The sequence below is a fragment of the Tamandua tetradactyla genome, chromosome 1 (genome assembly GCF_023851605.1).
Source record: "Tamandua tetradactyla isolate mTamTet1 chromosome 1, mTamTet1.pri, whole genome shotgun sequence".
Taxonomy (NCBI): domain Eukaryota; kingdom Metazoa; phylum Chordata; class Mammalia; order Pilosa; family Myrmecophagidae; genus Tamandua; species Tamandua tetradactyla.
Window position 1 is genome coordinate 232,957,108 of NC_135327.1, and position 14,687 is coordinate 232,971,794.

At 39.6% G+C, this 14,687-nt stretch overlaps 1 protein-coding gene across 2 annotated transcripts in view; it reads left to right on the forward strand.

Annotated features, from left to right (window-relative positions):
- The first annotated feature begins 13 nt into the window (after positions 1–13).
- The window catches only part of ARL5B (ARF like GTPase 5B), a 39,348-nt gene continuing 24,674 nt past the window's right edge, over positions 14–14,687 (forward strand). Inside the window, exon 1 of one of the 2 annotated variants that reach the window (XM_077154848.1) lies at positions 14–42. Coding sequence is in view for 1 of the 2 variants with exons in the window: in XM_077154838.1 (XP_077010953.1) it covers positions 312–357 (46 nt within the window). In the remaining variant the exon portion in view is untranslated. Of the gene's footprint in view, positions 43–121; positions 358–14,687 lie in introns of those variants that run through there. The other variant, XM_077154838.1, reaches the window with a different exon arrangement.

Below are 14,687 nucleotides of genomic sequence, written 5' to 3' on the forward strand. Positions count from 1 at the left end.
ACGCGCGGGCGCACCGGAAGTGACGCGACGGGCACGGCCAAGGTGCGGCGCCGTCCTTCCGGCGATGGCGGGTCCTGGGAGCGGGCGGGGCGGTGCGGGGGCGGCCGCGGGGGCGGGGCGAGGGGCCCGGGGGTAGTGGGCTCCGGCCGAGCGGCGGCTACGGATCGGCGCTGGGCTCAGCGCGCTCGAACCAAGGGCTGTCGGGGCCGGCGCCGCCGCTTAGGCCGGGTTGCGGGCCCGTCGGGCTCTAGGCCGCGCCTCGGTCCCCGCGGCACCTGCTCCTGAGGCTCGGCCGCCCGCGCGGGCTCGGGATGGGGCTCCTCTTCGCGAAGCTGTGGAGCCTCTTCTGTAACCAAGGTGAGGGGCCGGGGGCCGCGGACGGCGGGCTCGCGCGGGCCGGGCGTCCGGAGCGGTCGGGGCGGGCGGGGGCCGAGGCGCCGGGGACCAGGCGGGGATGTGCGGGGGCCGAGGAGCGGGCCCGGTGGGGGTCGGGTACGGAGCGTTCGGCGTCTCCGAGTCCCAACTCGGAAACTTGGGGTCTTGGTGGAGCCCAGCGGAAAACCCCTCCGGATGCCTGGAAGCTCCCGGTCGCCTTTTCCGTTTCTGGTTGAGCACTGTGTGGTCCGTGGCTTGCCCCAGGCTAAGGGGCCGCCTAGGAACCCAGCAACTTTCTTTTCACCAGCGTTGCCTTGCTTCTGCCCCCCTCCAGGCCAGTGCAGCGCGCCTTCCTTTTCTTTAATTTCTCTGAGACTTGAGAACGCGCCGTCCTACCCACCTACGCAGGTATCCGGACGTCTTCATCCTAAACCCTTCGTTCCTGCTTACAGGTTGGAAAGTCAAGCGCTTTCGGTTCCGTGTCCGTAATTAGTCACCAACAGGTTACTGAGGCGCCTGGAAGCAGCAAATCCAAAGGGACAAGAAGTTGTAAAACTTGTTCTGAGTCAGAGAGAATAGGATATGATGTGGTCTGAGGAGAGAAAATACCCAAACTAAACCGGAGCAGATAGTAGGTAGATTTGAGGCTGCCTTAGGACAGAAACAAGTTTTTAAATTCAGCGAGTTACAATATCAATTTGTTATTGCTGTTGTGGGTATCATTTTCTTGGATTTAAAAAGTTGTGAAAAGGATGAGATGCCTTTAGTTCAATTGTTCTGAAAGTTGGTAAGAAAACTGAAATAGCTTTTTTTTTTAAGGTGGTAAACAAATTAATATAAATATATGCACATGCATCAATGTACATATGTGTGTATATATACATATACCACAGATGAATATCATTTTTCAAGCGATTTCAAATATGGGGCATGGGCACAGACCTTAACCTTGTCTGGATATTTACAATAAATTTAATACTTTTTTTTTTAGCAGTTTTATATTCTACTCTTTGTTACATAAATAAGCTGCATGAAGTCGTATTTTAAGACTTGCTAAAAAGTGTAAAGACTAATACAAAGAGCACCTGTTTACCTTTCCCCTAGCTTAAGAAATAAAGCACTGCCAAAGTAGTTGGCTCTCCTTATGTATTTGGTCCCATCCCAACCTCCCTCCAGTTTGGGATGGGACCCAGACTTAAAAGAAATCATTCTTTTAAGGCTTTCTAGAAGGGAATGTGAGAGAGCACTAACAAATATAGTTACCTAATCATTATCTAAATGCTTTCTAACTCTCTGGTATATTTTAATATAGCCAGAAGTAAATATCTGTAACTATTGTAACTAAGTGAACTGTAACCCAGATGCCTTGTTTCTATAATACTGATGCTATGTTTTGAAACTGAATAATCATTTCCCTGACACTGGACAGTAACAAGACAACTCGTGATAATATACAACCCTGCTTGTATATTATTATGTTTTGCAACCCTGAAGTTGGATGCCCTTGCACATAGCCCCCTAGATGGTTATAAGTGAAGGAACAGGAGGCAGCCTGAATTGACCACCTTGCTCATTATCCTAAGCCTGCCTGCCTTTGGGTGAATGCTATAAAACACTGAAAATTTCTGCAGTTTGTGGAGAGAGATTTAAGGTCCATAGGGCATCCTGTCTCCTTGCTTTGTGCTTGAAAAAAAATGTTTTCTCTCTTTGAAAAAAAAAAACATTTCAAAGGGAAAAGCAGTTTCAGGGCTGGATGCATGACAGGTGAGAATGTCATCAAGGTGAAAGTAGACTGGACAGAGAAGACACCCTCCCCCCCCACGTTGATATCCAGAATGAAGAGTGTAAAGGGAAAATTCAAGACATTATAATAGGTTGTGAATGTTTTTCATCATCACTTGTTCAAGTCTTCTAACTCCACATTTCTACTTAGAATTGTTCTTTTCCTTTAATCTTCTTGTTGAAAATTTAGCTAGTGTCCATTCTGTCATTTTATTCTCATTAATTTATGCAACTAACATTTACTGATCTACAGTAAGCCATTTTTAGGTATGGGCATAGGGGATACAGAGATGAGAAACAAAAGAGATCCATACCTTACTTGCTGTCAGGGCACTCAAAAAAATTAGTAAATGAGACAGACATGAAAATCAAAGGCAGTTCTATGTGATTGATAGTTTAATGGATATATGTATATATGGCGATGGCAGCAAGAAGTGAGTGATTGATTTTCCTAGTTTCTTGAATACTTGGCTGAAAAAGAGCTGGAGTTTAATGATTAATAGGGGTTTGTTAAGTCTGCTAGTCAGAGTAGAAGGGGCTTGATATTCTAGGCAGAAGGAATAATAATAATATGCAAAGGAGAGGGGTGGAATAGGTTGGTACTTTTTTTTAATGTAGTTTTTTTAAAAATTTGTTTGTTTGTTTGTTTTTGACATGGGAAAGCTCCGGGAATCGAACCCGGTCTCCAGCATGACAGGCGAGAACTCTTGCCACTGAGCTGCTGTTGCCCAATAGGTTGGTACTTTTAAGAAAGCTGAAAATAATTTAGTTTGCATGTATTTTCATTTGCTTGTGGAGAGTTAGGAGAACTGAGTTTGGAGCAACCACAGGAACCAGATTTCAGAGGCCTTGTCTGTCCGCTGAGATGTTTACACTGTGAAGAGTGAGCAACAGGAGCCGTCGAAGACCTTGGTCATTGTTTTGTAGGTTTTTAAAAATAAAAGCGAGAGGATAATATGGTCAGATTCTCATCTTACATCTATATTTTTGCTTTCTACGTCAACAAAATTCACTGCCAGTTTCAGCATTTTCCTTTTTCACCCCTCTGTGCATCTATCCCACAGGCACTCATGACTCAATCCTGGTTGCATATTAGACTATGTTTTAGACCAGTTAAATCAGAGTGGGGCAGCCTGCTGAGTGTAGTGTGCAGAGCACCTCTAACTGAAAGCTGAACACTACCAATAAAACTTTCCTCATCCTCCAGCTATATAGCCACGTGCTTTTCAAAACTGATATTTTAGAACCCCAAGCATCTCCTCATAAATTAGACCCTTCCTAAGAATAAGTATACTAAATTTCTCAAAGTATGTATTACCTAAGTTAGGCAATTTAAATTATTAATAATTAATAGTAACTTAATTTTAATTAAATAATTAATCCCTGCAGTTTTGTGGCTGGTCTTTGTCTGAGTTTCTGGGAGTAACCCCTGAGTCTTTGGGATTTCCCACAAGAGGAGTGTCTTTGGTTCTTCATGGTGAGCCCGGATCAAACTTGATAATTGCTTATTTGGTAATAAGACTACTGGGTGGGGTCCGCCTAAAGGGTAGGGTGGGGGACACACCAGAAAGACCAGCCTGTGATTAAAGGGCAAGGCTTTGAGCCAGGTCATGTTAGCCTGACCTCCCCACCTCCTGGCAGAGGAGGGGGATAGAAATGGAGTTTAATGGTAGGAACATTGACTATACTAGCCACGCCTAGTAAATGAGATCCCTTATAGACTTGGGACATTGCATGCTCTGGTGAGTGTCCAGGATTGATAATGACATTGCTGTGCTGGGAGGAATTCTATGTGGAGGGTACCCAGAAATTTGCATCTCGGATCTTCTAAGACCTTGTTCTATGCATTTCTCCTTTTGACTTATTTGTATCGTTCTAGTTTGCTAGCTGCCAGAATGTGATATGCCAAAAATGGAATGGTTATTAAAAAGGGGGATTTATTAAGTTGCAAGTTTATAGTTCTAAGGCTGTGAAAATATCCCAGTTAAAGCAAGGCTATAGAAATGTCGAGGCATCCAGGGAAAGTACCTTGATTCATCAAGGCCAGTAAAGTTCAGGGTTTCTCTCTCAACTGAAAAGGCACATGGTGAACATGGCAACATCAACTAGGTTTCTCTACAGGCTTCTTGCTTCATGGAGCACCCCCAGGGGCGTATTCCTTCTTTATCTCCAAAGGTCTCTGGCTGACGGGGGTCTCTACTTCATGGCTTTTTCCAAAATGCTTCCTCTTTTAAAGGATTCCAGTGAACTAATCAACACCCACTTGGAATGAGTGGAGTTGCCACCTTCCTCCAGCCGAAGGTCAATACAGTACCCACAGTTGGGCGAGCCACAACTCTGTGGAGATAATCTAATCAAGTTTCCGCCCTGTAATAGGAATTAAAAGAATACAGCTGCCTCCACAAGGTGAATCAGAATCAAAACATGACTTTTCTAGGGTGCGTAATCATTTCAAACAAGCACAGTGTCCTTTTACTATGATAAACTATAATGGTAAGTACAGTGCTTTCAGTGAGTTCAGTGAATCATCCAGTGAATAGTGGAACCCAAGAATGTGGGTGGTGGGGGTCCCCGGATTTATAGCCAGTTGTTCACAGTCCAGGTGGTCTGGTCAGCACCGCGCCTGAAGAGCAGTCTCTAGAAGAACACGCTGACTGTGTGTTGGGCCAACATGAAATTGAGTCGCTGCATTCTCAGCAGTGGTTGACTGAGCTTTTGTACCCACAGATCACCTCAAAAGTGATGTAGCATCACATTGTAAACGTAATTAACAGCGCCAAATGTGGTGAAAACGGGAAATTTTAGGTTGTAATTATGTTACTACAATAAAACTTTAAAAATCATAGCAGTGGGTGGTGTGATGGTGGCTCAGTGGCAGAGTTCTCACCTGCCGTGCTGGAGACCTGGTGCCTGCCCATGCAAAAAAAAAAAAAAAAAAAAACATAGGACTGTACGATACAACCATGAACCCTAATGTAAACCACTGACTATAGTTATTATTGCAATTATAATCTTTCATTTGTAACAAAAGGACCATATGAATGAAAGGTGCTACTAATGAAGGGATATATCGGAATTCTTTTATACCTGATTTTTCTATAAACTTGCAACTTTTCTAAAATAAAATTTACATTAAAAAAAGAAACCACAGGCTGGAAGAAGATTTTTGCAATTCAAGTAACAAACAAAACATTGATAAGAATATATATAAAAAGTACTACACAAACAAAGAAAAAGAAAAATAACCTAGTTTTAAAATGAACAAAGAATATAAAAGGCAATTTTCAGAACGGAAATGGCCTTCAATAAACCTATCAAAAAATGCTCAACCTTAGAAGTCATCAAGACAATGCTAGTAAAACTACAATGAGATACCATTTCACACCTCTCAGTTTAACCAAAATTGTCAGATTTGATGACACCAATTATTGCACATGATGCAGAGCTACTAAAACACTTATCTAGTACTGGTAGAAGTGTAAATCAGAACAGTCACTTTGGGGAACAAGTGACAATAGCTAGCAAAGATGAAGATGTGCAGATGTGCAGAAACTCGCTGGGCATAAGGAGACTTATATGAGAATGTTCGGTGCAGCATTTTGGCTTTTAATGAAAATGAAAATTGCTTGAGTTTTCATCAACACTTATTGCCTATATTTATACATTGGACTTGTATAAATCAATGGAAAGTGTTGAAGCAAGAGCTCCATGTGTCAACACAGCTAATTGCAGTGGGATGTGCAGTAGGGTATGTGTACTGTGGTATCCATACTCCAGTGCTAAAATACATACCAGGTTGCATAGCCTTTACGGATATACACGTATGTAGTAAAGTATAAATGTGTGCTTGAGAATAGTATCTCCCAAATTCTGGCCAGTAGTTACCATTGGGGAAAAGAAAAGAGCAGTGGATGCAGGAGGGAAATCCATTGGATACTACAACTGTATCTTTATCTTTTCTTACACTTGCTGTTGTGTGTGTGAGTAATAATGATATTCCTGTCTATACTCTGCATTTTCTCCTGCTCTCTCTTTATTTTGACTCTACAAACTGGTGATCAGTTTGTATACAGTTATTTCTTGTATTACCAGAATTACGGACCAGTGGTCTTAGTTGTGGCTCATGTTCAAAACCAAACAACGATGGTATATTTCAATTTCATTATATTTATTTTTGTCTTGTCTGCACAGTTCACCCTGTGAATTCATGTTACTTTGAGCACTGATAGCTAACTTTTTATGGGGTTGTTACTGTTCTTCAATTCTGACCATTTAGATCTTGAGTTTCACTTTTCTCTCTTTAACTTTTTCTACTTTCATTCTGGCTGTTTTGCTGATTTTTGAACACAAACCAAAACTTAGCATCTCAGGGCCTTTGTTTCTGCTCCCTCTTTTGGTGGATACTTCAGTTCCTTGATTCATTCAGTTTCTGCTGAAATATCATTCCTCAGAGGCCTTTTCCAGCCAGGCCACTCTGTATAGAGTAGAGCTCTTCCCTTGCAGTCATTCACCATCTTTACCCTACTGGTTTTCTGAGTAAATTATCACTGCCTGTAATTGCTTTCTTAACTTACTTACCTGTTATCTGTTGAATTTTGTCTCCCTCACCATTATATTCCCAATGTTTGGCACATAGTAGATGCTCGTTTTGTTGAATATTATTTTTGTTTTTTCAAGCATAAATTTTAAATCCAAAACTCATATGCATTGTTTTTAAAAATTCAAATAGTGCTAAAACCTTAAGTCAATATATAACAATGAAATCTCTTTAAATGCATTGTTTTTCCAATACTATTATTTTCCAATATTATTTCCAGTTATTTCTAAATAATATGTGTGTATGGGAATTTGACACTATCTCTTGTGATAAAGAGAAATGAGTACTTTTTTTTTTTTGCATGGGCAGGCACCAGGAATCAAACACGGGTCTTCAGCAAAAGCCTTCATGAAGAAAATAGGGAAGTCATAGATTGGAAGAAAATATTCACAAAACGTGTATCTGACAAAGACTCCATTCTAGAATGTATAAATAATTTCTATGAGTTGATAATTTAAAAAGACAAAAACAAAATCCTTTTTTTTAAATGGGCATAGGATTTGGACAATTCTCCAGTGAATTGATTAGATACGCAAATGACTAATCAGCACAGGCAAAAGGCTTAACGCCCATTTAGTCATTAGAGAGTGGCAAGAACTCTGCCACTGACTGAGACACCGTGGCCCACCCAGAAATGAGTACTTTTTAACATTTTTTATTGTGAAATATAACATATATACAAAAAGCAGTAAATTTCAAAGTATGTTTAATAGGTAGTTAAAGAGCAGATTTCAAAGTTTGATATGGGTTACAATTCCACGTCAGGTTTTTACTTCTAGCTGCTCCAAGACATTGAAGACTGAAGGAAATAGCAGTGTAATGATTCAGTAGGCATACTCATTTGTTAAATCCTTAACTTCGCTGTTATAATTCCTACTTCTTCTTTGATCCTTTTCCCAATCTTTAAGGATATTTGGGTCATACCCATTCTAACTTTTTTCATGTTTGTAAAGGGGTGTTGCCGATTTGGGATAGGGAGATGGAACTGGTTGATGTTCTTGGAGACACTAGCACCTCCAGGTCTCAGGACTTTTCTGATCTAGGAACCGTCTGAAGGTTTTCGGTTTCTGAAAAGTAAACTTTTGCAGGATCTCAGACAGAGCCTTCGTTGTTCTTTAGGGTTAACAGGAATGATGTGGGTTGAGGTTTGGCAAACCGCATCTGTGAGCAATATGTCACTGAAACTTACGTAAGAGTGATTATAGGATTTGTATGCTCTCATCAGCCATGTGTAAGGCTTCTAGCCATTTAACATCCTCACCTACCTTTGGTGTTGTCTGCCCCTCCTCATAATAACTACTCTCGTGGATGTGTCCTGCCATCACCTTCTGGTTTTAACTTGCATTTCTCTAATGACTAATGGGTGTTAAGCCTTTTGCCTGTGCTGATTAGTCATTTGTGTATCTAATCAATTCACTTGAGAATTGTCCAAATCCTTTGCCCATTTAGAAAAAAAGATTTTGATTTTTTCTTTTTAAATTATCAATTCATAGGAATTATTTATACATTCTAGAATGGAATCTTTGCCAGATATATGTTCTGCGAATATTTTCTTCCAATCTGTGACTTCCCTATTTGTTTTCTTCGTGAGGACTTTTGCTGAGCAGAAATTTTTTCTTTTGGTGACATAATTTCTCAGTGTTTTTTTTTTTCCTGGCATTTGCTTTCTATGTCCTGCTTGAGGAACCTGCTCCTCTTATCTTGTACTTTATAGTTTAGATTTTATGCTTAAGTCTATGACCCATCACAAATTATTTTGGAATATGATATGAAGTAGGGGTCGTGGTTCATTTTCTGTCTACATGGACATCTGCTTATTCCATTACCATTTACTGAATACTTTTCCTTTCCCAAAGGGCTTGCTGTGGAGCCTTTATAGAAGTCCATATTACTGTGAGTCTACTGGCGCTCTATTCTCTTGCATGTTCAACCCTTAGCCAATCATACTATGTTGATTTACAGCTTTATAGTGAGATGTGGTGTTGGATAGTGAACCTCCTCCAAATTTGTTTTGTTAATCTTTTCAGAGAGGTGATTTTATTTTTTCCATTGTTTTTGTGTTTTTAATTTCATTGATTCCTGTTCTTTATTTCCTTCCTTCTACTTTGTGTTTACTTTCTTCTTTTTTCCCTAGCTTCTTAAGGTGGAACATATCATTGTTTTTATATCTTCTTTTTATATGTAATTTTAAAGCTATCAATGTTTCTCGTAAATACTGCTTTAGCTTCATTCCACAAATTTATTGTTGTATTTTTGTTTTCATTATTACTCAGTTTGAAATATTTTACTTTATGTGTATGCATGTGGATGATTCCTTCTTTGACCTGTGGGTTATTGAGAGGTTTGTTGTTGGATTTCCAAATATTTGGTGTTTTCTTCAGAGAGCTGATAATTAGTTTCTAATTTAATTCAACTATGGTCAGAAACTATTCTTTGTAATATCTCATGGTTTTTTTCCCCCCCAAATTTATGGAGTGCATTCTGTGGTCTGTTAGGTTTGTACACCCTTTGTATATGAAAGTGTATCCTACAGCTAGGTGTGTTCTGTATGCCAGTGTCCCTTAGAGCAAGGGGGCAGGCCCTGGGATGGGATCTTCCGTATCTTCATGCGGGTGTCTGGTGGACAGCTTGTGGTTGCCTGGTGGTTCCTATGTAGGGTAACATTCTGTGCCTTTTTATTTGAATGTTTAACCCAATTTTAATTGGAATTTTATTCCAGTTATTTTGGGTTGGATTTATGACATTGTTTGCCATTGAGGTCTTCTATTTTACTTATTTTTTTCACATTGTCCCATCTGTGTGTGGTGTTTTGCTTTGTTTTTGTTTTCTCTTTTGGGATTAGTGGTTTTTTTTTTTCAGAATGTCATTTAAATTTATTTAGTTACTTTTTAATACTCCTTTTTGCATTATTTGCGTGGTACCTGTAGAGAGTATAAGGTATCTCCTTTCCTTTATGTGCTCCTGTTAACAGTTACTGTGGTAATTCTTGTAAAATGGGAAAAAAAAAAAATCCCATGCTCCCTTCCTGCAGCAATCCAAGCTTTATTGTCTGATATGTTCTATCTGCCTGTGTTATAAACCCCACAGTACACTATGGGTGTTTTTGCTGTCAATAACCATATGTCCCTTAAAAATTTGTAGAGGGGAGAAAGTTCTTGTATTTACCCGCTATTTACCCACATATTTACCATTTTTGATGTTCTGAGTTTCCATCTAGAATTGTTTCCTTTCAACTGAAGGAACCTGTAGCATTTTAATAGTACAAATCTGCTGGTAGTAAATTCTTACTCTTTTATCTAAAATATCTTTATTTTGCCTTAATTCTTAAGGCATTTTTGCTCAATAAGGCATCCTAGGTTGAGATTTTCCTTCTGTGCTTTAAAGTTGCTACTTTGCCGTCTTCTAAAAAGTCAGCCTAATTTATATCTTTATTTCCTGTTGTGTAGTCTATCATTTTTCTCTGGATACCTTTAGCATTTTCCCTAGATTTGCTTTTCCTTGTATTTTTTTGTTTGAAGTTACTGGACTTCTTAAATATGTCACATTTGACACTAGTTCACCCCGTTTACTTTTTTTTATTGTATAGTATAACATATGTACAAAGCAAAGAAATTAAAAAGCGATAGTTTTCAAAGCACTCTTCAAAAAGTGGTTACAGGATAGATCCCAGAGTTTGTCTTGGGCCACTATACATAAATCCTCTCCTATTTTTCCTTCTAGCTGCTCCAGAATATAGGAGGCTAGAGGGCTTAAATACTTTATATCATCACAATCGACTTTTTTTTCCTTCTTTTTTTTGTGAACATTTACATATATACAAAAAGCCATAAATTTCAAAGTGCAGCACCACAGTTAGTTGCAGAACGTATTTCAGACTTTGACGTGGGTTACAATTTCACAATTTTAGGTTTTTACTTCTAGCTGCTCTAAAATACTGGAAACTAAAAGAGATATCAATTTAATGATTCAGCATTCATATTCGTTTATTAAGTCCTGTCTTCTATGTGTAATTCTACCATTACCTTTGATCTTCCCACACCTCTCTTTGGGGTTGTTTGGGCTATGGCAATTCTAAGTTTTTGCTTGTATAAAGAGTGTTTAAGTCCAGGGTACAGATGGGAAAACTGCTATTGCATCCTATTGGGCTATGGCAATTCTAAATTTTAAATTAGTAACAACTAATATGGGGTAGGGAGATGGAACTATCTGATGTTCTGGAGAGGCTGGGCCAAGTTTCAGGACTTATCTGAACCAGGGACCCATCTGGAGGTTGTAGGTTTCTGGAAAGTTACTGTAGTGCCTGGAAAACTTGTGGAATCTTACATATTGCCCTAGGTATTCTTTGGGATTGGCTGGAATGGTCCTAGTTGGGGGCTGGCAGGTTATGACAGGTAGCAAGGTCCACCTGAAGCTTGTGTAAGAATAACCTCCAGAGTAGCCTCTTGACTCTATTTGAACTCTTTCTGCCACTGATAACTTTATTAATTACACTTCTTTTCCCCTTTTTGGTCAGGATGCAATTGTTGATCTATGGTACCAGGTCTGAATTCATCCCTGGGAGTCCTCTCCCACATCACCAAGGAGATTTTCACCCCTGGATGTCATGTCCCATGTAGTGGGGAGGGCAATGATTTCACTTGCAAAGCTGCGCTTGGAGAAACTGAGGCCACATCTGAGCAACAACAAAGGTCCTCCAGAAGTAATCTTAGGCATGCCTATAGGTAGTCTAAGCTTCTGTGCTACCAACATAAATTTCACCAGAGTAAGCCTCATGATTGAGGGCATGGCCTATTGATTTGGATATCCCTAAGGTTTGACACAACATCAGGGATTCCCTGATGGTAATGTTTAATAGTTCCATAGTCTTTCTCCCTTCCTTCAGGGGACTTGCCAATACTTTTTGATTATCTGCTTAATATACTCTAGGACGTTTCCAGGTGTTACGATAATCTATACAGGATTAAAGGACCTGTTTCTTATTCTGTGCTTCCTGTGTTTCAGTTGTTCAAATGAGCTATACAGATAGGTTGAATTAGATTATGCGCTACAGAGAATTTCAGTTCCAGATCAAGTAAACATTTCTTCCTTTGGTCTCAAAGAGTACATGTGTTTCTAAAATACAGACACTGTCTTCCTTACCCCTATGTTCTGAATTACTTTATCCCCAACCTGTTCTGATTTGTTCTTATCTCTGAATATCAGGTTATATATGTAAAACAGCCTCTCAGAATCCAAAAATGATAATCACGACTCTGGACTTAATGTGTCTACTCTAAAAAGCTTACAGTCTAGGCCCATGTTGCTTATAAGCATTTTCTAAAGGTGACCATACCGTTTTTTTTTTCCTGGCTTACTTTGTCTCAATAAATGTCCCACATTTTCATTCACATTGTTCCATGCCTCATGACATTGTTCCTTTTTTTAACAGCACAACCTTCATTCATAAGTATACACCATTGTTCGCCAATCTACTTCTCCATCAGTGCATCTGTTCTGGTTTGCTAGCTGCCAGAATGTAGTATACCAGAAACGGAATGGCTTTTCAAAGGGGAATTTAATAAGTTGCTAGTTTACAGTTCTAAGGCTGAGAAGATGTCCCAATTAAAATAAGTCTATAGAAATGTCCAATCTAAGGCATCCAGGGAAAGATACCTTGGTTCAAGAAGGCCAATGAAGTTCAGGGTTTCTCTCTCAAATGAGGAGGCACATGGCAAACACGGTCATGGTTTCACGCTCATCTGGAAAGGCATGTGGTGGACACAGTGTCATCTGCTAGCTTTCTCTCCTAGCTTCCTATTTCATGATGCTCCCTGGGAGGCGTTTTCCTTCTTCATCTCCAAAGGTTGCTGGCTGGTGGACTCTCTGCTTTGTGGTGCTGCAACATTCTCTGCTGTCTCTGAATCTCCTGCTGTCTCCAAAATGTTTCCTCTCTTATAGGATTTCCTTAAGCTAATCAAGACCCACTTGGATGGGTGGAGACATGTCTCCACCTAATCCATAATCCAGCTTAACAACCACTCTTGATTGAGTCATATCTCCAGGGAGATGATCTAATTACAGATTCAAACATATAGTACTGAATAGGGCTTAAAGAAATGGATGGATTTATAAAATGGGATAAGAATTAAAACATGGCTCTTCTAGGATACATATATCCTTTCAAACTGGCACCGCATCCTTAGCTACCTGCATTCATTAGGCATCATGTAGAGGGCCCAAAGTCCACAGTCCATCAACATTCTCAATTTTAGATAATTTCATTGTTCCCAAGAGACTGGAAACCAATAAACACACCCTCACCAAATAGGAAATCTAAGCCTCCTCTTAACTCTTGTCCCTCACCCCATTATTTACTTCTGCTGTTGCTGTGGTAGTGCTGATGGTTTCCTTCTGAACATAGCTCGTAGTATGCAATAACAATTTTCCTCCCTGTACCCTGGACTTAAACACTCTTTATACAAGTATCGTATCTTTGAAGTAATTCTTGTGAGAAGTAATTCATATTGCTAGTATTAATCAGTGAGACACGAAGGTATATACAACCCCTTTCAATCTTGTTTATCTTCCATATGGCAATATTACTTACAGACCCACTAGAGAACTACCTTAATTCCTATCTATTCCCTTACATTGGAGTTCTACCTCATAAGCTAACGGTTCACCCATCTCCAGTTTCTATGTATCTCTAAGTCCCTTATATTCCGTATTATAAGCCCCTGATTATACCTTTATGCTGGTCATAAAAGTGAAATCATGTAGTATTGATCCTTTTGTGTTTAGCTAATTTCACTCAGCATTATGTCCTCAGGGCCCACCCATCTTATCATGCACTTCAGGATGTCATTTTGTCTTACTGCTGCATAATATTCCATCGTATGTATATACCACATTTTGTTGATCCACTCCTCTGTTGATGGGCTTTTGGCTTGTTTCCATCTTCTGGCAATTATGAATAATGCTGATATGAACATCAGTGTGCAAATGTCTGTTTGTGTCGTTGCTTTCACCTCTTCTGTTTATGTACTGAGTAGTGCTGTTGCTGGGTCATAGGGCAACTCGATATTTAGTTTCCTAAGGAACCGCCAAACAGTCTGCCATAGTGGCTGCACCATTATACATTCCCACCAGCAGTGCATAAGTGTCTCAGTTTCTCCATATCCTCTCCAACATTTATGGTTCCTGTTTGTTTAATGGCAGCTATTCTTATAGGTGTGAGGTGGTATCTCGTTGTAGTCTTGATCTGCATTTCCCTTAGAGCCAATGAAAATGAGCATCTCTTTGTGTGCTTTGAGCCATCTTTTTTGCTCTTCAGAAAAATGCCCATTTCAATCTTTAGCCTATTTTATAATTGGGTTGTTTATTCTTTTGTTGTCGAGTTGTATGATTTCTTTGTATATGCAGGAAATCACACCTTTGTCTGATATGTTATTTCCAAATATTTTCTCCCATTGAGTTGGCAGCCTCATCACCTTTTTGACATCTTTGAGGTGCAGAAGCATTTGATTTTGAGGCGTTTCCATTTATTTATTTTTTCTTTTGTTGCTTGTACTTTGGGTGTAAAGTTTAGGAAGCTACCTCCTATTTCTGGTTCTTAATGATGTTTCCCTACATTTTATTCTGAAGCTTTATGGTGTTAGTTCTTATGTTAGGAGTTTGGTCTACTTTGAGTTATTTTTGTCTAGGGTATAAGATAGGGGTCCTCTTTCAATCTTTTGACTATTGATATTCAGTTCTTCTATGCCCAATTATTGAAAAGACTATTTAGTCCCAGTTCATAGGATTTGGGGGCCTTGTCAAAAATCGGTTGACCATATATTTGGTTGTCTATTTCTGTACTCTCGATTCGATTCCATTTGTTGTTGCTTCTGTCTTTGTGCCAGTACCGTGCTGTTTTGACTAGTGTGGCTTTATAATAGGTTTCAAAGTCAGGAAG